General features: G+C 51.6%; 6 protein-coding genes across 6 annotated transcripts; 5 read left to right on the plus strand and 1 right to left on the minus strand.

Moving 5' to 3' along the window:
* Positions 1-402: 402 nt before the first annotated feature.
* Positions 403-1489, plus strand: COL26b_013315 (uncharacterized protein; the record flags this gene model as incomplete). Its single annotated transcript, XM_053185934.1, has 6 exons — positions 403-437; positions 486-845; positions 1067-1092; positions 1166-1171; positions 1220-1260; positions 1472-1489. The coding sequence occupies 6 exons, from the start codon at positions 403-405 to the stop codon at positions 1487-1489; spliced, it is 486 nt and encodes a 161-aa protein (XP_053030117.1).
* Positions 1490-4565: 3076 nt separating this feature from the next.
* COL26b_013316 (uncharacterized protein) lies at positions 4566-5186 on the minus strand (the record flags this gene model as incomplete). The annotated part of the gene is made up of 1 exon (XM_053185935.1): positions 4566-5186. One exon carries the CDS (start codon positions 5184-5186, stop codon positions 4566-4568), a length of 621 nt encoding a protein of 206 aa, XP_053030118.1.
* A 2422-nt stretch (positions 5187-7608) lies between these two features.
* COL26b_013317 (uncharacterized protein) lies at positions 7609-8181 on the plus strand (the record flags this gene model as incomplete). The annotated part of the gene is made up of 1 exon (XM_053185936.1): positions 7609-8181. One exon carries the CDS (start codon positions 7609-7611, stop codon positions 8179-8181), a length of 573 nt encoding a protein of 190 aa, XP_053030119.1.
* A 4920-nt stretch (positions 8182-13101) lies between these two features.
* COL26b_013318 (uncharacterized protein) lies at positions 13102-13686 on the plus strand (the record flags this gene model as incomplete). Its single annotated transcript, XM_053185937.1, has 1 exon — positions 13102-13686. The coding sequence occupies one exon, from the start codon at positions 13102-13104 to the stop codon at positions 13684-13686; it is 585 nt and encodes a 194-aa protein (XP_053030120.1).
* A 3449-nt stretch (positions 13687-17135) lies between these two features.
* COL26b_013319 (uncharacterized protein) lies at positions 17136-20774 on the plus strand (the record flags this gene model as incomplete). The annotated part of the gene is made up of 2 exons (XM_053185938.1): positions 17136-17181; positions 17251-20774. 2 exons carry the CDS (start codon positions 17136-17138, stop codon positions 20772-20774), a joined length of 3570 nt encoding a protein of 1189 aa, XP_053030121.1.
* Positions 20775-22853: 2079 nt separating this feature from the next.
* Positions 22854-23518, plus strand: COL26b_013320 (uncharacterized protein; the record flags this gene model as incomplete). Its single annotated transcript, XM_053185939.1, has 1 exon — positions 22854-23518. A coding segment is annotated over one exon (665 nt), but the record flags the coding sequence as incomplete, so codon positions are not given.
* Positions 23519-23551: the final 33 nt, after the last annotated feature.

The raw sequence follows: 23551 nt of genomic DNA on the forward strand, positions 1-23551 counted from the left end.
GTTGCCGGGCGAATGAGCAGGAAGCGGGACGGGGTTTTGTGTTCGCCTGTTAAGCATCGGAGTTTCCGAGCACAGGCATCTCTGTGCCTCAGCGCTAGGCGAAGAGACACCAAAATGCATGTACCTAGCTATCGAAGCGAGGTCACATTAGTGGTTTCCTTTTCTTTTTTTTTTCTTTAATATTCTCGCCGTACACGGGTTGCAGTAATATCTTTGTCCAACACCCTCCCCTGACATTTTTACACTCCTTCGTATCGTATACAAACGAAACAATATTGCCCCCAAATATCACAATAATTTCCTTTGCTCAGCTTTTTTCTGTCCTCGTGGCCTCTGTAGCTATTGCCTTCCCGGCCTACTTCTTCGATGACAGAGAAGTGATTATTGACACGTGTGCTATCGATGCAGGTTAGAATCAGCAAACCCGCTTATTATTCGTATGCTGGTATGCTAAATTTGCCGATTGAGTACGTCCGCGTCTGCAGGGCCGGCCCAAGCAACAGCAGCGGCGCTTTGCAGGGCGAGGCCAAGCTCGCCGACGCCAACACTATCAAGGGTTCCAGTGGCTACCTGAAACACCTTAGTAACCTGGGCGACATCATGAACTTCGCTTCAGGCTGCTCCAGTGATGCTTGGGAATTCCTCGTCCTACCTGGCGGAAAGACCTACAGTCTCGACGCTAAGAAGAGCGGCAACTCTCTCGGTCCCATTCGTGTCTCTTACAATGAGGGCCTCCAATTCTGGGGCATTGAAGCCGAGGGGACGGCTAACGGTAGGGGCGACCCTTACTACTGCGCTCTCAAGCCCATGAGCCAGGGAGAGAGAAAGGGAAAGGGAAAAGTCAGGTTCGAGGGGAGAGTACTACCACCTAGACGCACGTGTCATCGTGCATACTCGATGATCGCGCTGTCCATCACAGATTGGTGTTACAGTTGCCTAACTGAAAATACAGGGCTAATAACAGAAGCCGGGGATTGACGCTATAGATCAGATATGTTGGCACTGAGTCGAAGTATCATAGACTGCAGTAGATCAAGTCTTCAAAGGCTAAGGTGATCAGTGTTAGGCTTGAACAAAGTATTCGCAGTGAAGGTAAGCTGAAAGTATCCGAGGCTGTTTACAAAGTTGATTGCCGAAGAGCCATGGAAGTCTGACCATGAGCTAGGCTCAGGTCAACCTGTAAACTAGCTCTGAAGATTGACTTTGTACTAACTACCAGATTCGGCTGCCTTCATCAGCAACGATTCCTCGATGGCGGGGGTTTGCCAACAGCTAATGCGTCCAGTTCGCCATGCTGTTACGACCGGTTATGCAAGGATAACAGTTGACTGACCCACCCGGGCGTCAGGCGGCTGTGACAGGACATTATTACTGCACAGTCACGGTAGTAGTGAATTTAACATCTCCAGCGACGAGAGACTTGTCGGGAGCGATGCCGACATAGTCTATGCTAATCTAAACCATGCTACAGGTCTACGTCTTCACCTAACCTAAGGGCAGCGACGACTCGTGGTTTGGGATGCCGAGGGCCGTAGCCGTACAGAGAAGGGCCGTCTCCCTTCTGGCTAGACGAGATGAAGACGTCCTTCTCGACGGCCATAACGGCCATCATGGCGGGCTGCTCTTGTGGCCCAACGCGATCAGCATCAAACTTGGTCTGCATTTAGCTATAAGCTAAGTGAGCAAGCTCATAGAGTTGGTCGTTGTTGAAAAGTGTTGTAGTGTCTCTAGTGAAGGTGAGCTTAGAGGGGTAAAGAATATGCTGCTCCTTGTCTCGGGCACGTTTGTCAAGGTTCAGGCCAACATCCTGAGCTGCGATACCTTGGAGGAGAGCGAAGAGCACAAGGATGCCGGACAGCCTAACTACCCAGCCCTAAGGTGCGGAAGACCACATTTCGAAAGACGACTAGTTGGAGATGGCGGTTCAAGAAGCCTGGCGTGTGGCTTGCCGGGAGAGGACGGTTTAGCAATACATCAGCGGACAACAAAAGCAAAGCCAAGCGCAACAAGTAGCTATATCCGGTCAAAGAAGCTGAAACCTCACGGTGGCTATCCCCGAGACAACGAAGGGGTCCCGCGCGGCAGAGCCGAGAGGATGTAGAGGGATGTGGATGGATAGTAATTACAGGTAGCGGATGGATAGACTCATCCTAATCGTAAACGGCCTGTGTTGACGGCAGCTTCCTTCTGTTACTTTTCATTTCGCGCCGGTCGAGGCGCGCGCTTGACCACAGGCAGCCTTCGTGTAGACCTCAAAGACGAGCCTTTATGACCATCTCCGCACGGTTCGGAGTCGCCGATGGCTGCCGAGAGGGTCATTTCACTCGCATGGTAACTAGCACAAAGATCACTCCCTGCTTCTTCATGAGGGAACCCATGCAAAAAACCTGAATCGCATCCGGCAGATCCGCGTTAAGCCGAACCCACCAGATAGGCCGGAGGAACAGTTCGACTTGCGCAAGTTAGAGACACTGGAGTCTTTTAAAGCCAAAATAGGACATTAAGCTGCAGACATTTCTAACCATAGCATGGTAATCGCAAAAGCGCGTTCATGGGGTCGCTGATACTAACCCAGGATAAATCAAAGACGTATAACGAAATATCGGCATCACCGCATGCAAGGGAGAATTTCTCGCCCACTGTCATTGCTAACTATACTGAGCGACTTGAATGCAATACATAAAGCGCATGGTTGAATATTTCGTGTCCGGGGCAGGACCAACCGTATCAATCACTTCATCATTGCTTCATTTTCTTCCACTCGAGTATCAGCGTCTAACACTTATTGAACGAGAAGTTTCTACACTTTCTTCAACATGTTGACAGTACCTACCATATTCCTCATTGCTTTAAACTTCTCGCACGCCTATGCTGTTTTAACTCCTTCTGAACGCAGCCGTCTTGCTTCTCATGAAAAGCGAGCGCTGACATCCTGGGTGTCCATGACCAAAGGAAGCGATTGGCCATGCTCATCATCACAACTCAAAGATATCGAGAAATCGATTGAGTACGCGAAGATCTTGGCAAACGGAGCCATGGTAGCTCTGGATAATACTGGGACTTCATCGAAGGCCTATGTGAGATGGTTTGGCAGTAAGTCAACACACACTCATCGTTCCTGCGTCTTGCCGCCAACGATGAAGTTGGACTCTTTTGCTTAGGTTGATCCATGAAGTTGAGCGCTAACCGTGCTTGTAATAGAAACAAATACCAATAAGGCCCAGCTTTCTACAATCAAAACCAGCCACTTTGGGGCACCAAATAGATTCCTGCAGACGCCATCGAGCACCATCAAGTCATATGATGAAGGTGGTCCGAGCCCACAAAGACTGGTGTATGCATGCCCCCCTAAGGACTTTCCCTTATGTAACGGCGAAGTGGCAGCTGCCGCCATCAATGCTGGCGACGAAATCTTCAAAACCAACATCCTCCTCGCCTGCCCTTCTTTTTTCAAGAAGACCAGCAATTCGCAGATGCTTTCAAACTGGCGAAAGGGAAAATACACGCCATCTGCAGGTATGATATTGCTGCATGAAACGCAGCATCTCGATGCTATTGTCGGCAAGGGCAAGCGCTGTGTCGATCTGGCATATCCAGTAGACAAGTAGGTCTTTTCCCGCATTCACGATATTGTCTTGTACAAAACACGTGAGATTCGAAAATGCTAAATATGAAATCTTAGATGCGAGAAACTTGCAGATAAGGATAAGATTAGGAACGCCCAAAACTACGCATTCTTCGCCCTAGACGTCACAGCGATTCCGCCTAAACGGAAGTAGGGCGGGTTTGACATGAAACGTTCCGCTACGAAGGGGAGAGGTGTCGGGATGAGGGGTGGTGTTGGTCACTGAAATCTTCTTAATATTACCTATATGGCGGTCAGACAACTCCAACTTGAAGATGTATTCACATCTAGAAAATCTAATCACCTTATTAGAAGTCTTCTGTTGTTGTCTGTCTTGAGGAAGGAGGCTATCGCCACACCCGCTGCAGTTGGTGCTTGTGGGCGCGTCGCTATATCGTGCAGATAAGGGTGAATGGTGTCGGAGGCACCATTGCTAAAACTTTGGTATTAAGGTGCACTTAGTTGCCTTGACCCGCGCGTGACAGCTATCTCATTACACGGCTGTGAAAGCGTTGTGGAAGGGATCGCTTTGAGCGAGCGAGAGGTCAGCATTCATTTGTTAAGACCGCTACAGTTGGTCCCTGTAAGCTCGTAACTATATATATATATTGCAGAACAGGGGATAACTAATGACGATGGATTTATCATTACCGAAGCTTTTCTTTGTGCCACAGCTGATTGCCCTTACCTGCTCGTAACATCATGAATGCTTCAACAAACTAGATTCTTAGCGGGGCAATCTCAGACTCTTTCTCTTGTCTAACTGTAGTAGTACTACCCTTCCTAGCTGCCGTTATTTCACCTGGATATGTCCATCACATTTGTCAGTCCAGCCTCGCCCTCACCCTCTCGGATAGAAACAACCAATCCATCGGCGGCGGTAACGCGTGGTCCTTTGTTGAGTCGTGTTGGATCACTACACCAGATACTTTTATCCGGCTTAAAGGTCGACAGAGCCGATCTTAGTATTCTTTTCGTTAAAGATGATGAGCTTCTTAGCGACGACGGCGCCACTGAGGTGAACGCCCGCGGACGAGGCAATGCCGGTAACGGTACCAGCACCGTCCAAGGTCAAGTCAATGACTCCAGAAACCATGCCCGTCGCAAAGTCGAATATAGCATGCTGGGGCGTGGCTCGACGGCCTGTGCTTTCCTTGAAGTGGGTGGCGACGATCTTCCCTTTCGTCTTCACATTGGTGAGCTTATCAAAGGAAGCCGAGATGGTCTCTTCCTTCTCGGATGATGGGTTGATGTTGTAGTCAACAATGATAATGCCGAGCACCCGGGCGGCGGCGCTAACGACGTGGATCTTAAACTTGGATTTGTTGGCGCGGTTGCTCAGACCGGCGGAAGGCGCCTTCAAATCGGTGGTCAGCATAGGATCTCTGGCCTGGACATGCTTGGGCTCCCCAAATTCGTTTTGATGGTCAATGACAGGGGAGGAAATCCAGTCACGGGGGACCTCTCGATCAGCAACAGAGGTATCTGCCATAGGCAGGGGGGAGGCGGCCACAGAGATGGCAGCGAGGCCCATGAGGAAGGCAGACACGCCGAACTTCATTTTATACAATGAGTAGATTCAACGGTTTCCGTAGATATTGCGGTGTGGTCTGTAAAGTGAAAGTAATGTCCAGTGGTGGCGTTGAATCAGTTTGATAGCGGCGAGTAAGGGAAAGACGTGAAGAAATCGCCAAAGCTTGATGGTGAGCCTCGAGGCGATAGTTGTATTGGGATCGTGTGGACATATATGGCCTTCACTGATGTGTGAAAGGTGGTCCTGATTCATGATTTGGGATCAAAATATGACTTTTGCCTCCGGTATTCAGTCGTACAGCCCACTTTCACTATGTCTCACATGAAACGTACCGGCACCACGCTGAAGAGGTATAATATAACACATGTGGTGGAGAAATCCAAGACGATATACGCGCTGCATTACTTAGGATATCGCTCGAATCCTCCATCAACCTAGCCAGGAGCACCAGGTCTACCCCTGGGCAGCGCTTAGAGTCATGAAGTGAGCCGTACCCGTGCTCCATTGCGGCACTGCAACTTCCTTCCCTCCGCCACATGCCGTTAGGTTCGCTGATAGCTCTGCAGGGACAGACGGGATCACAGGGGTCAGCTCTGTCCAGGTTCCCGTGAATCACGCTCCGAAGTGTCCCACACGGCAAGGCCGAGAGTATGAAGGCGACCAGCAATATACGGGGGACCAGGGAAGCGGGCCGATCACAACCTTATCCATTCTCTTCCCTCGGGAACCCCGTGGCCGGCGCTACCGTCGGAGACCCGGTCATCGCCGTACCACAGCACCTTTTTCGTCCGCGCCGGCCGGATCTAGCCTTTCCTCGGACGCCGAAATTGAGGCGCAATGACCAGCTCCACATGCTTCGGGCGCTCCGGTGACTGCCTAGACAGAAGCTGCGTTCGTATCGTAGCGCAATGAGGCGGTCAATTCGCTCCTCGGCTTCGACGGCTGATTGGCAGATATTGACGATGACCACAACGACCGGGCTAAATGACCGGGCTAAACGACTGGGTATGACAACGGCTTGCCATACGAGCGCTGAGGCCATCTGTGTGTGCCCGCCATGCCGGGCGGTAATCGGGCAGAATACCGCTTCGGGCGGCTGCGGTCGGGGTCGGGTGGCTCGAGGTTTCTCGCAGATTACCGTGAGGGGGAGCGTCAGGGTTAGGGTAGAGTTAGGGTAAGTTCAGGTAGCCGTAGGGTGGGGTAAGACGCTAGGGGGGCTGCGTATCCGGACGAGCCCAGGCAAGCAGGGCAAACAAACGACCCAGCAATAGTCCCCCCCGTCCGTCCCAATCACCCAGCCGGCTGGCTCCCCTCCTGAAGAGAGACTCAAGTAGAGGAGCGTTGAGCAAGCAGCATGCGCGTCATTTCATTCATAGCAATCACCGATTAATAAAAAGACGCAGTTAGATAAGGGGACGGCACAGCCCGGCGCAATAGACACGTTCTACCTCGTTATTAGCTGCTGCGCCTTCGTTCGATTCCGATGCGAATCTTGTCTAGATAAATACAATAACGTGCCCATAATGCCGCCTACGACACTACACACACACACACATAGCCACGTGCAGTTGAACGAATCAAAGGGAAGCAGAAAGGGAAGCAGAGAACTAACTACAAGCAGGCAGGAAGGATATCAGGTTCGAAGGCTTAGGTATAAAGCACGGCGAACCCACCGATATGCCGAGCAACTTTCAGCGAACGAAAGGAAACCGGTAGAAGAAGCTTATGTGCGTGTATTATAGCCGTGGGTCATGTAGGGGCTTACGAACTGGGCGAAGTATAAACTACTAATGATAATAGTAAACGTTGCCGATGACGGTTTAGAAAGTTAGTTAGACATACGTAGGCTCTTCTCTCTAGGCAATTGGGGTAACGGAGTCCCCTCGATTATTTTGTTTTAGTTGGAGCAGACACGGCGCTTAATGGAATGGAAGCTCATCTCCCTATCGACCGCAGACCCATGCACTCCAAACCTTGAACTGACCACCCTGGGCACAACTTGTAACATGATTGGTGAGGAGACGGCTAGCATCACTCGGGTAACTGAGGTGGGAAACATAGAAACATAAATATCCTTCCTTCCGACAACGACAGCGTCAGATTGCCCTGCAGTTCTATGGTAAGACCCGTTATACGCATATGTACCTCACAACATCCAACACATCCAACACAAAGCAGTGCATCGTGCATATTTATAATCTATAAAACCAACAACGTCGAAGAGACACACATCGCCTTACAGCACGGACAAGCCTCCAGCCTATGTTACACAGTTAAGGAATATGTATTACGAAACACTACCCTATCAAATAACTAAGTATCATATACAGTTCACCCGATACTCCTCATATTTTCTTCCGTCCCCAGCCAGACAGAGCTATAACAAACCCCACGGGACGACTAATTGTGTGCGAGGGTACGGTTCAGCCAGCAGCCATTATACGGATAGATGGTCGACATGAGTGACGAGATCGACCTCCTGGGCTTCCCGAGGCAGGCCGAGGTCAATGCCAGCACATACCTCACGTTCATCAACAGACCACACATCGCCGCATGCATCCCCTGCCGTCAGGCCCTCCGCCCCGACAAGGCGATAGAGACCCATTTCCGCCGGGTTCACCAGCTGAAGGGCGAGACCCTCCGGTCGGTAGTCAACCTGGCACTGTCGGCGGCATGTCTTGCGGAGCTCGAAGACCCACATGCCTGCCGGACACTGTCTGTCCTAGACGGCTTCAGCTGGGTGAGGTGCTCCTTCCGGACCATCAGCCGGAAGCTCCCAACGCTCCGTACCCAAAGGACTCAGCACGACTCCCGCAGCGCCGCGGGGCTCCAAACACTGTCCCAGGGTCGGTACGCTCCTTACTGGGTCGTCAGCCCCGACAGCCCCGAGGAGGAGGTCGGCACAGGAGGAGGGGACGGCCACGACGTGCTTGGAGACCGGCTAGTGAGCCGGCAAAGCATAATGGCGGCGGAGGACGAACGGTGGGGCCGGATAATACTCACTACAGGCGACATTAACTAGCAGTCGGCCTGGGTCTGGGTTGTGGGATAGGCCGACCACCTTAACGGCTTCGACTTCTTGCAGCTCTTCAAAGCCGGCATGGGCCCCATCTCGGACGCCGCACGCAGGGTGGTATGGGACGACGGCCAACGTGAGAAACAGCGCCGGCTGTCTCCAGTGTCGGAAGGCGTCCCCCGCAAGGTCGGCTTCCTGACGAGGTACCTCTGCTACTTCGTGAGGGCGTGGTGGCGGGGGACCGAGCCGTCATAACGTCCATGCGACCACCTCCCGGTCCCTCTTCAACGGGACAGGTAGACGTGCCAGTGAGAGCGACTCGGGCAAACTGGACAGGAGGGCAGAGGGGATGACGGCATCCCGGAGCCAGTAAGCCGTCACCGCCGCCGCCGTGGGAGCAGCGACGACGAGGAGCTTCCGGCACATAGCCGCACACTCGACACACAGGTATATAAGTTCCTCGTCGCAAGCCTCAAGCAGAAGGTGGCCGTCCACATATTCGCAAACCTCCTGATTCACTTCACCGCCGTGCTCGGCATACTAGACCCCACAGGCGGCGGCAGCAGTTGAAGACGCTTCAACCAGGCGTCCGGAAGCAGCTTCGGTTAGCGCAAGCCTGCAAGCTTCACACAGCAACTGGCCGGCATCATCTGATGTGGGCGGATCATCATTCTGGAGCACTTCTTCGAGGGTGAGGCGATCGACGGAGACGCTAACGCGATCAGTGTCGAGGCCGTGGAGGGCTTCGTCGAGCAGTATCGCCACTGGCTGGCGGATGGATCTCACACGCTGTTCAGCAGCATCATCCGCATGATGACGGAAGAGGGGAGGAAGGGTTGGGACAAGTTGTACGTGTTACTAGGGCCCTGGGGGGGAAGAGAGGGGGGGGGGGGGGGGGGCAATTTCGTGACGAGGCGTTGGGAGCGGCCGTTTATGTAGAGCAACTTTGCTGCCGATCTAGCAGGATATAGAGGAAGATGCGGAGTGGCTAACACAACGTTGGCGATGGCTTTAGGTCAAACCTATTAAAACCGCCACCAAAAGCGTAAGTGGGACCATTCGGCCAACGCTGCCTGTTGTTACCCACTAGACGGGCTAGAATAGCATTGTTAAGTTCCAGTACCACAAGGTCCGCCACAGCAATACAAAGACCAGAGGAAACCAGCGCCCCGCTCCCCCGCCCTGAGGGCAGGTAAACCTGCCAAGTCCTGTTCAATAATGAATCAACTAATCAGTCAGCTAGTCAATTGATCAACTATGAAGGCATAGTCGTTCAATCAAGTCAATCCTGACCCTCAAACTTGATAACAGAAAACCGAACCTCTAAGGTCTTGGGCGGTTATAACAGCACACTCATAATAGATTCATTTTGACATGTTGCCTCTTACTCGGTTTCGACCGTAGTTATCGTACCTTTCCGCCCCCCCTCGCTCCTCCCCTTTGATATGTGCCGCCTACCTCGACCCCTGCTAGCCCTTCTTCATTCTCCAGTTCACTAGTATGTGCTTATCATTCAACGTTGTTACGGACCTTCTCCCTCGATATCAGGTGTCTTCTCACCTTTCCCACACGTCCTCTAACGTCAGACATTCTGGTGTTCACTCGGTAACTCCCTTCGATCTCGAAGTTCCGGGATTTCGGGTTCCTATCCAATTACGTTATCCGTCGCCTCGGCGGTGATGGCACGCTTCATGCAAGATACTGAGAGAGTGGAGTATGAAACAGAAATGTCGACCTAGGTTTGAGGCTCGAGGCATTTCCTCATCTTTCCTACCCTATATTATCTGCTCGTTCGGGCTCGTCTTTCAGTAACAACTTTATACGTCCATGCCACCCCTAACACAAACGTAGGCTCTAGCCTCAACAGCAAAACTTATCGCCTTCTTCACAGCTTTCCTTTTTACTCATCGCTATCAAACCGATTCGACACCATGACTAGTTATTACTTTCACTCTACACATTAGACCGCAATATCTACAGAAGCTATCAAGTCCATCCACTGTCTTAAAACGAAGCTCTCCATGCCTGCCTTCCTTGCAGGCCTTGACGCCATCTGTGTGGTGTGGCCGCCTCCCCTATGCCCATGGGATATATACCTCCGTGGCTATTCAGGAGGTCCCCCACGACTTGGCTTCTTCCTTTAGCTTTAACCTAGCCATCGAGTCCACTTGCTAGGGGACCCTGAGCATGTCAAGGCTAGCGATACTAAGGTTATCCTGAATCCCGAACCCGAGGAACCCCACGGCGGTCTAAGCCAGCGCGCGAAGAACTCAAAGTTCAAGATCCACGTCGTTACCACCGTTGCCCGGTTACTCCGGTATTCTCATTGTTAACTATGTTGTTGAACTGTCGATCCGTTAGCTAAAGAGGCACCTCAAACTTCCTTTAACAAGCTCACTAATGTGAAGACGAAAGGCAAGATTATTGACACTAACTTTGAGCAGCGCGCGGGGCCCTTGAGCCACACTGCAGCATGCTGTATTTCACTTTGCGATGAGAATAGTCTCTGGAGTCACTGATGTGACCACAGATAGTGCTAGTGGTAGCGTGACCGACATCGCCTCATCCGCTAGCATTCATCTTGGTGGCGCTGTTGTTGCTATGAAGCTTCTTGTCTTCGACGAAAAGGATGCTAAAGGTCTGATTCTACGTATCAACCTCTGTGCACACATAAATATGTGATATGGTGATCTAACAGGGATCGACAGGCGGCCTGTCGCCATGGGTTGCTCATAGAGGGGTTCCCCCCTTCGTTTTGCTCATGGCCCTGTTATTCTTTTGAGGTGACAGGGTTAATCATCCAGCTATCTCTCGATTCTACTGGTGTAGCAGGGGTAGCTATGATACTGGATTTTGCGCAGGGGATGAAATTCAGCTTGCTATATGACGAAGAATTCCGCGTTGATACCAAATCCGAAGGTGAAGACAAGGAATCGACCGCCCTAACTCGGACGTCGGGCGGCTTACAACAGGGCAATCAGATGATAGGATCGTGCGAACAACAGGAACTTACTTGGAACGGAAGGACTGTACTTAAATTCACTATGACGTTGCGACGAGATGGCACTGAGCGTAGCAGGTCGGTAACTGAGTGTTCACCTGCTGTAACATACCTAGGTGATGAATCATCTAGCCACAGTCTCATTGGTCAGAGGCACTGTTATCCTCAACCTAACCCAAAAGCTTAGTACTTGTCTCTAAATGAGTGTTATGCGCGGAAGCCTCGGTGAAAGAAAACGAAGCAAATGATATGGTTAGCCCAAACCTGGAAACGAACATGTTTACTCTGGGCTTGATAAAATGTATTTAAGCCGGTCAGTATGATGGGCAATAACTGTGTAGGTAAAGATTTTCCCGCGCATACGCAGTGAAGCCAATATATCGGCACATGCGTTCGGGTTATGCAGGGTTAGTAGTCCCAGTAACCCCCCCCCCCCCCCCCCCCCCCCCCATCAACGCTCTTCTAAAATTTCGAACCTATTGTTTAACACATACTCAGCCCAGTGTCTCGGTTCAGCTTCAAAGACCCCAATGTGTCCAACTCGCGCAAACCACATCATCCTTGCGGCCTATCGGGTGCGATCAACCCGAGCGCGGATCTGCCGAACTGCCGGGTTGCGAATTATCGTTTACAAGGAACTGGATGTGGACCCGTTATGCAAGGATAACAATTGACCGACCTACCTGGGCGTCGGGCGGCTAGGAAAGGACATTTGTACTGTAGAAGCACGGGAACAACAGGGACTGAATCAGGAACAGAAGAACTATGGTACAGGTCATGTGATGATAAGGTAAGAACGAGCAGTGGAGCGCAGCAAGGAGCGCTCAGTGATCAGTTGGCAATGCCAACTCATCGCGATCACCTCATGCACCAAGGTGATCACTTATACAAGGGAACGCGGTTCAGAATTTAACCTGTATATCGTATGACCTGGGCTCGGCTCATGGTCAGACTTCGATATCTCTTCAGCAATCAACTTGTATTCATCCTCCGGATAGTTTCAAGCCTACCTCCACTGCGAATTATCTGTTAAGTCTAAGACTGATCAACTTAGCCTCCAGAGTCCTGATCTTCTACCGTCTACGGCTTTACGACCACGATCTAAGTGTACTGTTTTAACGTTAATCCCCAACTTCTGTTAGCAGACCCTACTGTTGAGTAGCTGACTGTAACAAAAACGTTTGTCTGGGTGTCAACGTGTGAAGAACTCAGTTCCAACGGAGGCCTCGTCAGCAACCTCGTTCTCTTACGCGTCTACCTTCAGTCCGCGCCTGGCCTGCCAGAGGCGATCTACAAGCCACCGCAGCCTGAGAGAACTTATGAAGTCGTGCGTGCCTGCTTTGTTCGGCCTCGGCGATTCCGGTCGACTCAATGCCGGTAAGGTGGATACATAAATTAACTACGGAGCATAGACCGCTAGTCCGAACCAGCATTCTCCAGGGGGTCTAAGCGCCTGGACCGTTAAGCTGTACCATGTATCGCTGTTCCCGCAGGATCCACACCTACAGCAGTGTGAACTCTCCGAGCCAGGAGAGCCGGTTAGACCCATCTTGACGCAGTTAAGGTCTACACAAAGATTGGGCGCGGTTGAGCGCGTGCCTCTACCGGCGCAGAGCAAAAGCTGTCAGAAGGGAGCATCCATGATCACAGGCCGATGACGGCTGCGACCGGTCCATCCGTCTATCATTACATATACCATCTGTATCTCTTTACGTCCTCTCGGCTCTGCCGGGTGGAACCGTCTCGTTCTGTAGGGAACAGCCATTGAGAGGGTTAGGAGGCTCTTCGACCGGACACAGAAGTACTTATCACAGCCAGTTTCTCTCCCGCTATTTGCTGGCCTATTGCTACCAAATCATATGTCCCTCAGCAAGCCACACGTCGCGCTTATCAAACTACCGTCTCCGACTGGGTTGTCTTTTGAAATGTCGTCTCCTGCATCTCAGGGCTGGGTGGCCAGGCTGTCTGGCCTCCTTGTGCTCTTCACTCTCTTCCAGAGTATCGCAGCTCAGGATCTCGGCCTCAAACTTGACAAACATGCCCGGGACAAAGAGCAGCATATTCTTTACTCCTCTAAGCTCACCTTCACTAGAGACACCACAACACTTTTCAACGACGACCAACTCTATGGGCTTGCTGATCTAGCTTATACCCAAATGCAGGCCAAGTTTAACGCTGATCACATCAGGGCACAGGACCAGCCCGCCATGATAGCTGTTATGGCCGTCGAAAACAACATCTTTATCTCGTCTAGCCAGAAGGGAGACGGCCCTTCTCTGTACGGCTACGGCCCTCGGCATCCCAAACCACGAGTCGTCGCTGCCCTTGACCGGTGCCAAGCCAGACTACAGAGCCAAAAGAATGTCCCGGTTAACCAGAAGCATCGAACCGAGGCCGGCTGTGCGGAGATTTTCGCTGTTCACCAGGTAGGTCCTGCTCCCTCTGCTACCAAGTCCTTCCCACTGATAAACACGCCAATTACCGACTCCTTCGTCTTAACACCTCCTTAGTACTATTTAGACAGCGATACCTCGCAGCAAGCTGGGAGTCACCGACGCTCCATCCGCATCGTGGCCTATGGTAGAGGGGGCCGGACAGGCGTCGCGGGCCGTGAGTTTATACCTGTCCTAGTGTATGTTCCATAGTCGACGTCGTACTAATAAGCCTATCATACAGCTCAAAACCCCTGTGGTGGCGGTGAAGTCGTTAACCAAGAGGGTCGCCTAACGTGGGGGTGCAAGCAGTTCATGGCGGACGAAGGGATCGTCGTGCCACGGAAGCCCGGCAAGAAAGTCGATATAAGATTGCCACGGCCGTTCCCAACGTTCACGCACAAGCAAATCAGCATCGTGCCCCAAGCCCCTCCACGCCCCCGCGTCGAGGGGGGCGGGGGATGCTCCGCAGAACATCCGCCATGCCGCTAGACAACATATTCTAGTTCGGCAGTGGTCGCGCTAGGTCATTTGATTATTAGCTGATATCCCTGAAAGGTACGAACAAGGCGAGGTTGAGAGCAGGTTAGGAGGGGAAAATTAGATAGATCGTTAAAACCAGAGTGAACACCATTGCTACAATGCACACTATAGGTTGCTGTAGTGACGGCCGTAGCTTCTGTGGCGAGTTGACAGATAAAGCTCATCAACAACATCTCCACCTCTATAAACGCCCTAAGTCTGTCCCTATCCGGCCACAACCTATAAGAACACTAGTATTAAACACATTTAGGATTTAGGGTGGGTGGGGTTTCTCCTGCTAACACTTACGGCTGGGCAACTAGGAATCGCAACTTATCTCAGCTGATACTATCTTCGCTAACGCTAACGCTGTTTTAGATCATCTTTGTAAGGGTCTAGGACAAGGTCGATGCCGTTGGTCTAACCTACTACTACGAGTACAATGAATCTTCTTGAAGAACAGGAAACAGAACCGTATCCTCCCTATTTCCTGGGCACTCTTATGAACTTGCCATTGACCTTGTCGATATTCCTAGAATCTTCTAGCAAATGCGTCATTGGATTTGGTGGGTCCAATGAGTCGTGGCTGAGGGTTTTGCCGAAGGCCGAACACCGGTCCATAGACCGTGACAATCTTATTAGGTGTTACGGTCAGCTATCCGACAGTAGGGTCTGCTAACAGAAGCTGGGGGTTGAAACGCTGTAACGGTACACTGGGGTCGTGTTCTTAGGTCGTAGGTCGTAGGCTGTAGTAGATCAGATCTCCGGAGGCTAAGGTGATCAATCTTAGGCTCAACAAGTAATTTGACAAATCCGTTGTCATTATCCCCTGTTCTGCACTATATAGTTACAATCCTACAGTGACCAACTGTAGCGGTCGTAACAAGCAGACCCTCCTGTTGGAAAGCTGACAGTAACGTCTAGCTTGTGTTCAGATGTTTGCATCGTTGGGGAGGGACTGATGTAACCACGCAAACAAACAACGCAGACATATCTGGCGACTACGATATCCATGCTTGCTCCTCGATAATGATAATGTTACGGTCAGCTATCCGACAGTAGGGTCTGCTAACAGAAGTTGGGGATTGACGTTTTAAACAGTACACTGGGGTCGTGGTCATAGGTCGTAGGTCGTAGGCTGTAGTAGATCAAGTCTTCAGAGGCTAAGGTGATCAGTCTTAGACTCAACAAGTAATTCGCAGTGAAGATGAGCTGAAAGTATCGGTGGTGATAATCACAAGTTGATTGCTGAAGAGCTATGGAAGTTTGACCTTGAGCCGGGCTCAGGTCATACTATATACAGGTTTCCTATCTGACTGATTCTGCTGTTCATGAGCGCTGTTTTCCGTGTTGCCATGAGCGCTCATTCTAGAGTGGGATGAGCGCTCATTTCCGTATCCACCGAGCGCTCATTGTGGGTCCCTTATCTATGCTCATTCCTTATCATCACGTGACCTGTATCCTAGTTCTTTCGTATTCCGAGTGAGTCCCCGCTGTTCCCGTGATCCTGCAGTACAAAGGTCCTGTCCTAGCCGCCTGACGCCTGGGTGGGTCGGTCAATTGTTATCCTTGCATAACGGGTCGTAACAGATAATCTCTATCGGAAGATGGCTGGTCTCAAATTGTAGCTGTGCGTTGTACACCCCGATCATATTGTGTCGTTCATTAAGAAGCTGAAGACTGCAGGAATATCGTGGAGCAAGCGGCCGATACAATCTTGAAAAGCTTACATAGGTTGATGCTTAAACCTTCTCAGGTAACCTCACGAACGGGGACATAGCCGCAACGTCCAAAGGAGCATTCGAGCAACAGAGCTTCTCAGAAAAATTAGAAGAACATCCGCTTGATGCTATATAGGGCCGAAGGCCGAAGGAGAGAGAAAAGAAACAAAAATGAAGGCGTACAAGATAGAGGGAAAATCAATATGGGAAGAAAGACTAGAAAGGCATCAACGGAACGAGTTCACAAAATATAGTCTGAGTATTTCCCTTCGTGGGAACAAGTTGAATTTGTTTGTCCTGACCACTCTAGCGACACCGAATGGCCTATACTTTCTCGTGGCTGCTCGTACTAACCAAGGCAGCGAAGCATCAGTCTAGCATTAGGTGTATGCTCTGTCGTAAGATGTTCTCCGAGATTCTTCCTAACCTACTGAACACGAAGGATGATAGTAACATCCGTTGAAAACCTAACCTACTGAACACGAAGGATGATAGTAACATCCGTTGAAAACCTCACCAAAATGAAAAGTGGGGCGATGAAGACAGGGGGTAAGAACCGTTGCTTTTACTGTTGTAAGAACCGATGCTCTTTTTAGCTCTAAAATATAAGAACCATAGATGCACTAAAACGTTAGGGTTAGAATATTTACTATCTTAAATCCTAGCTTTTTTATAGATACTACTAAATAATAAAGAATTAATAAAGTCTTCTATCTTTCTGAGGTGTTGTGATGAAGTGTGGTCTATGCTTCTTCTATCTAACGTATTTAGGCTAGCCGGCATTAGTCAGCTTGCTCATTCCCCAACTCAGAAGAGACATAGTCACCCAGTTAACATTAAATACAAACAACAGATTCATCTCATACTAGATTATCTATTCAATCTAATTGCACTACTAACTATACTACTAGACATACCATTATGGACCCATTTACATTTAACTCCCAGTTCTCATTGCTTATATGTACAGAATGCCAATTTGCAGTTGTCACTAATGAAGTTACTACCCATCTCAAACGCCATCATCCACTAATTTGCCCAGCCAAGAGGGCTCAAATCGCAGAGATCACACAGTCGTTAAGTGGCTGTATCCAGAGCCAGGCCGAGCTCAGTCAGCTCCAGTATCCACCGCCAACAAGCAGCCCAGTTGCTTCTATTAAGCCACCCATCACGGATGGTATGCGATGTAATGATTGCGGCTATATATGCCGCCGGATACGCACGATCCAAGGGCACTGCCGGGAAAAACATGGATGGGTAAACGACAATAAGAGAGGTGGCAATATGAAGAAGAAGTCGGAGGAGACACGGGAGGTGCCATGGGCTACAGGTATTCATTGCCAGAGATTTTGTGTCTCACGAGGTGGAAAACGATGGTTTGAAGTGGCCAGCATCCCAGCACACGCCGAGGCCCAACAGCAATCCATCAACAACAAAACCGCATCGCAGGAAGCCGTCGACCGCATTCTACAGCTACGACAGATCCAGGCGGACAGGGTGAAGACGAGCAACAACGAGATCATACGTGTAACTAGCGAGAAGCTCGAACCCAACCCATGGCTCCACCGCGTCGGATGGGCCGAGCATCTACGTGGGCTAGACGCCAATACGCTCTTTAAGACAACAGAAGCTATTCGGGAGGAAGAGACGACACTACAGCGGATGTGGGAGACGGTCAGTACGGTGCTGGACCAGTCGCGGGCCGCATCAGGGCCCAACACCGTCGGACACGCCGTGCTATTTGAGGCGCAGCGGAGCGAGGCCCACGTCAAGCCGAGACGGCCATTCGACAACCGCATGGAGGAGGATACGTGGACGAGGTATAAGGACGTGTGGCGAGTGCTGCTCTGTATCTGGTTCCGCACACAGGAGATGACGGATGAGGAACGGCCGCCGTATAAGCTCACGACGCAACAGGAGGATACGTGGGACCGGTTTGAGCAGCTCGCCGAAGCAGCGGATACCGACGCAGCCCGTATACCACAGCAGGAGAGGGAACAGGCAGGGCTAAGAATGCTCATGGCAATGCTGGACCATCAACTCAAAGCAAGCCACTACGACAACGCTTTAATCAGCGCTTTGGCCGTCATGGGCATCTCGGAAGACGGCGGATGGGTGGACATCAGAGACTACACGGGCAAGTACTCGGCAGTCGTCAAGGTCGCCCGTATGCTGGTCATACAGCAGGCGTGCTCGGAGCGGCGCGACGAGGTAGCGCGGCTGGCGGAAGACATCGGACAGGACGCGGCCGAAGACGGGGCGACAAGCTTGTTCCAGCACGTGCGGAGGAAGGTACGGCGCTTCATGACGCGGACTTCGGGTGACAAGGACGCGGAGCCGACGCCGATGGACTGGATCTTGGAGACGCGCACGTACGGCATGCATATCCAGTTCAACACGGCGTCGGCCGGCGTGATCGACTGGGTCGGGGATCGTGTGTCGTATAGACGGGTACAATTCACGATGGGCCAGCTATCGGATGCGTTACACGAGCTTGTGCGGGAAGCGCGGGGGTTGCTGGCGGAGCTGACGATGACGGACGGGCCAGACGGCACGGAAGTAGAGCCAACAGGACGGCTGCCGGACATCCCATGGGCGTCCATCTCAGACGACCACAGCGAGACCAAGGCGGGCTACTCATTCATCTCGGACGACCGTAACGAGTGGGTTCGAAAGGCGGACGGCTGGCTGTTCCACCGAATAGCCGGCTCAGCCGCCATGAGGCGCCGGTGGGGACTGGAGAGCTCCGGAGAGGACGGTCCGGCATTCCAACCGGGTGCGACCAGGGAGTATAAGCATACGTTCGAGCAGTTCCGCGAGCGTCTGTGGATGCTGCTGCATACGCTCGGGGGGCAGCCGGGACGGGCAACAGAGATGGGAGGACTCCGGATGGTGAACACGGCCAACGGAGGGGTCCGTAACGTGTTCATCCACGACAAGATGGCGTGCTTCGTGACGGCGTATCACAAGGGCTACCGGGCGACCAGCAGCGCCAAGGTGATCCATCGATATCTGCCGAGGGAGGTGGGCGAGCTACTGGTGTGGTATCTATGGCTCGTCTTGCCGTTCTGGCAAGAGGTCGAGGGGATCACGACGGGATCAGGCCGGTATAGCGCGTTCTTATGGGCGGACGAAACAGTACAACAGGCGTCAGGGACGGCATCAGCGGCCAGAGACGCGGACGCGGAGAGCATGACGGGCAATAGCAACGCAGGTGAGGGAGCAGGGCCAGCAGACGAAGAGGACGTGGGAGCGTGGAGCTGGAAGGAGGAGCGCACATGGACGACGGACCGGGCACGTCGTATCATGCAGCGTACCAGCGCACGGCTGCTCGGGAACCAGGTCAACGTGAGCATGTGGCGGCATATCGCGATCGGAATCGCCAACCGGTATCTAAATGAGGCTTTCGGGCGGGAGAGGGAAGATGGCAGGGCAGGCGGCAACGGGGACGACGAGGACGACGAGCTCGGAGACAGCGCGTGGGACTTGCAAGCGGGACACAGCACGCGATTGGCGGGCATGATCTACGCACGGGAGCTCATGCAGTTCGGCAGCGGGCTCGCGGCGAAGCGGCAGCAGTTCCGTCAGGTCAGCCGGCAGTGGCATCGGTTCTTGGGTTTCGGGGCGGAAGACCGCGGGACGGCGGGCGGCGGGGTAGGGACGAAGCGGAAAGCAGAAGCATACGACGGACCGCGGCTCGAGGCAAGGCTCCGACGGTTCGAGCGGCTGAGGCGGGCCGACTTCACGGGACAACTGAGGCAGATGACGGGCGACGAGTCGAGCGAGTTCCGTGGCAACCAGCGGCAGGCGGTGCTCGCCATCGCCAACGGCCACAGCCCCGTCGTCCAGGTCATGGGCACGGGGGGCGGGAAGAGCGTGTCGTTCATGCTGCCGGCGTTCTGCTCGCCAGACGGGGTCACGGTGGTGATCACGCCGCTGGTGGCGCTCCGGACGGACATGCACATGCGCTGCGTCAGGGCGGGCATCACATCGCACGTGTGGCAGAGCCGGAAGAACAACCAGGCGGCATCGATCGTGTTCGTGACGCCCGAGTCGGCCATTACGAAGGGGTTCAGGGACTTCATCGCGCAACTGCAGGGCAGGCAAGCGTTGGACCGGGTGGTAGTGGACGAGTGCCGGCGGGTTGTGTTGGACCGCGTAATGGACGGACGGACAGACCGGTTTGGGTGTGAGGATGGAGAAGAGCTTTGCGACGTCTGCCGAGGGTGGTCTTTAGGGGATAAGGAGCGAGACGACGATGAGAAGGGTAGTAGAGGCAACGACACAGCAGGCCAGGCAGCATTTCACAGACAGGAGCGACAGATGCAGGTTGGGCGATGGCAAGTGTCCCAGGAGATGATGAGGGAGAGCGAGGAAGTTGATAGCTTTCTACGCAGGATATACCAACAGTGCGGAAAGTGTTTATTATGCTCCGGAGAGGAGGAAGACGGCCACGAGTTCGAGCAGTGCCCACGGAGGGAGGCAGACGAGTGGAGACAAATCCAGGAGAGGGTGCAGCTGGTGGAGCGGGAGATGTTCAGTAAGAAGCGATTCGAGCGGTTCTCAGGATGCTTCAACTGCGGTCTCCCGCAAGACGTATGCGCGCGGTGGGAGGCGGAGGCAGAGGATGGAGGCAGGTTCCGTCGACTTAAGGGGGCTATATGCCAGTTCAGCCGCACGCTCGTAGGGTTGTTCTCGGCCAGCATAGCCAGGCTGCCGGAGGCGCAGTGGAGCGGTGTGACGGAGGAGGCAATGGAGGCGGAAGGGGTCAGCTTTAGAGAGCAAGAGGACGAGGGCCAGAGCCGGTTCTATCAGTGGCTCGGGGGCCGTATACAATGGGGTGGGCTTGAGAGCAGCCGGCTTTGCCAGTTAACATACTTATTACAGTGTGAGCTAGATAAAGAGCAAGAGTGGGTTTTTTAGATATATTAAAAAGAAAACAGCTTTAGAGAGAATAATAGATAAATAGAATATGATATAATTACTATTAATAAGGAATATTAAAGATAACTAAAGGGTTAAAGTTTAATAAAAGTAGAGTAGAAAAGAGTGACTATATATAAAAAAGTATTAATAAATACTCACTTTAAAAGAATAGTAAAGAGAGAATAGAATAAAGGTATTATAGTTATATTAGAATTATTATATAGAGATGTAATATAAATAGTAAAAAGAAACTTATTAAAATATAGTAAATTTTAAAAGAGATAAGAGGTATATAGTTTTAGATTAAAAGCTACTAAATTAGGGTTAGAGTTAAAGGGGGAGAGTTTACTATTAAATAGAGAAAAAGACTAATTAGGGTAAGAGTTAAGTTAGAGTAGAGAATAAAAATATTAGGTTAGTTATAATATAGTAAAGATAATAATTATAAAGAAATATGAGAGATACTAAAATGGATTAAAGTTTATATAAGGAATAATAAACTATGTATATAAAGATGAGATAGTAAATTAAAATAAGAATAAAGATAAGTTTAATTAAATTAAGTAAATAAAAAAAAGTATTTTAAATTATATTTTTATTGTTATAAGGGTTATAGGAAAACTATTATATAACATTCTACTAAAGGGAGTTTAAGGTGTTGTGAAGACTGCTAATTAGACCGCCAATAAAACCGCTATTAAAACCGCTGTTTAATTGTTTTTGAGACCGCTAATAAAACCGCTGTTAAAACCGCTGTTTAACTGTTTTTAAGACCGATAATAAAACCGCAAATAAAACCGCTGATAAAACCGCTGTTTAATTGTTTTTGAGACCGCTAATAAAACCGCTAATAAAACCGCTGTTTAATTGTTTTTGAAACCGCTAACTAAACCGCTGATAAAACCGCTGTTTAATTGTTTTTGAGACCGCTAATTGAACCGCTGATAAAACCGCTGTTTAATTGTTTTTGAGATCGCTAATAAAACCGCTAATAAAACCGCTGTTTAATTGTTTTTGAGACCGCTAATAAAACCGCTAATAAAACCGCTGTTTAATTGTTTTTGAGACCGCTAACTAAACCGCTGTTAAAACCGCTAACATCACGTCCACGATGAACTTGAGTAGAGTTCATTGAAACGGCCAGCCAAATTAAAGTGGGCCCGCGAAGGCATGGGGTAGGGTTCATTGAAAATAGGGTAGTAGAGTTCATTGTAATTTTCAGCCCCAAAATAAACGAAAGTAGGATGCATCAAAAGCCATCATATATATCCAGTCAGAGGTATATTTTCAAAGGTACTCGATGTATGTAACAGGAGGAACAGGTCGGTTTCGTATGAGGAGGAAATTGGGATGTTGTTGGTGATTGGGCACGCACGGACCCATCGAGTTGGGAAGAGCGCGCCATCCAGCGAATCAGATCACACACCACCCAGCAGGAGAAGATGATTGAAGGGGGCAGGATGCAGAGACAGGTTAGAAGTAAATAGTTTCAGGAGGCAGGTAATGTTAGTATTTAGCATAGGAGGAAGCCATTTAACAAGCCATTAACAGCAGAATAGATTCATCGTTATTCATCCCCCAGCACAAGTCATTGGGATGGAGCCGTTCGTCCATAATCCCCAGTATGCCATTGTGATTTGTAGGGTATGCCAGTTTGCCGTGGTTGCCGATGAAGTATTGTCACATTTGAGGATACATCACCGAGAGATCCCCGTCGCCAGCAGATCCCATATCGCAGAGGCCATCCGCAGTATCCCAAGGATTGTCCGCACCCAAGCCGATTTAGCCACATTGCAGTATCCAGACCCAAGCACGCCACCCATCCCACACATTGCGGCACCGAAGGCGGACGGCATACGATGCGCAGAGTGTCCGTATATGTGCCGGCGGCCACAAGTCATCCAAAGGCATTGCCGGGCCGAGCACGGATGGCACAATGATTGGCAGAAGGGGGGCAATGTGCGTAAGAGGGCCACGGTAGCAAGGGATTTACCGTGGACGACGGGGGTGCCGTGCCAGCGGTTTTTCCCATCGCGCGCCGGGAGCCGGTGGTTCGAGGTCGGGCGGGGGTTAGGGATGGCCGTTCAAAGCGAGCCACCAGAGCCGGGGACGGATAACACGGCGTGGTTCGTCGCGTTGCACGAGAACCAAGAGAAGCGGTTCGAGGCCGACGCGCGCGAGGAGGTTAGTATAGTAGACGAAAAGTTGGAGCCGAACGGGTGGTTGTACCGCGTCGGGTGGACGAGGGATTTGGAAGGGTTGAACAAGACGCAGTTACAGGAGGCCACGCGACCGATCGAGGACGGCGAGGAGACGTTACGGTTCGTGTGGGCCGTGTTCAACAGCGTCGCCGACAAGGCACGCGCAACAGCAGCACCGCACAAGGTCGGGCATGATGTGTTGTTTGAGGCGGAGCGGAAGGAGATCAGCCAGAAGCCAGTGCGGCCGTTCGACAACCGCATGGAGGACGACACGTGGCAGCGGTACAAGGAGGTTTGGCGCAAGATGGTGAGCATATGGTTCCGCATGGACGAGTGGCCGGACCACGAGCGGCCGCCGTATCGGTTCACCATACGTCAGGGGTCGTTGTGGGATGCGTTCACCAGCCGTGTCGCGGCGGACGTCAGCAGCAGGCAGGCCGCGCAGGCGGAGGAGGTCGAGAGGATGTGTTTGGACGCCATCATCGCCATCATCGAGGACCCGTACAAGCAGAGCCAGAAGGAGAGCGCGATGATCGGCGCGTTGGCGGTGTTGGGCATCCGCGAGGACGGCGG

The sequence above is a fragment of the Colletotrichum chrysophilum genome (genome assembly GCF_026319265.1).
Source record: "Colletotrichum chrysophilum strain AFK26 chromosome Unknown scaffold_220, whole genome shotgun sequence".
In the NCBI taxonomy this organism is placed as follows: Eukaryota; Fungi; Ascomycota; class Sordariomycetes; order Glomerellales; family Glomerellaceae; genus Colletotrichum; species Colletotrichum chrysophilum.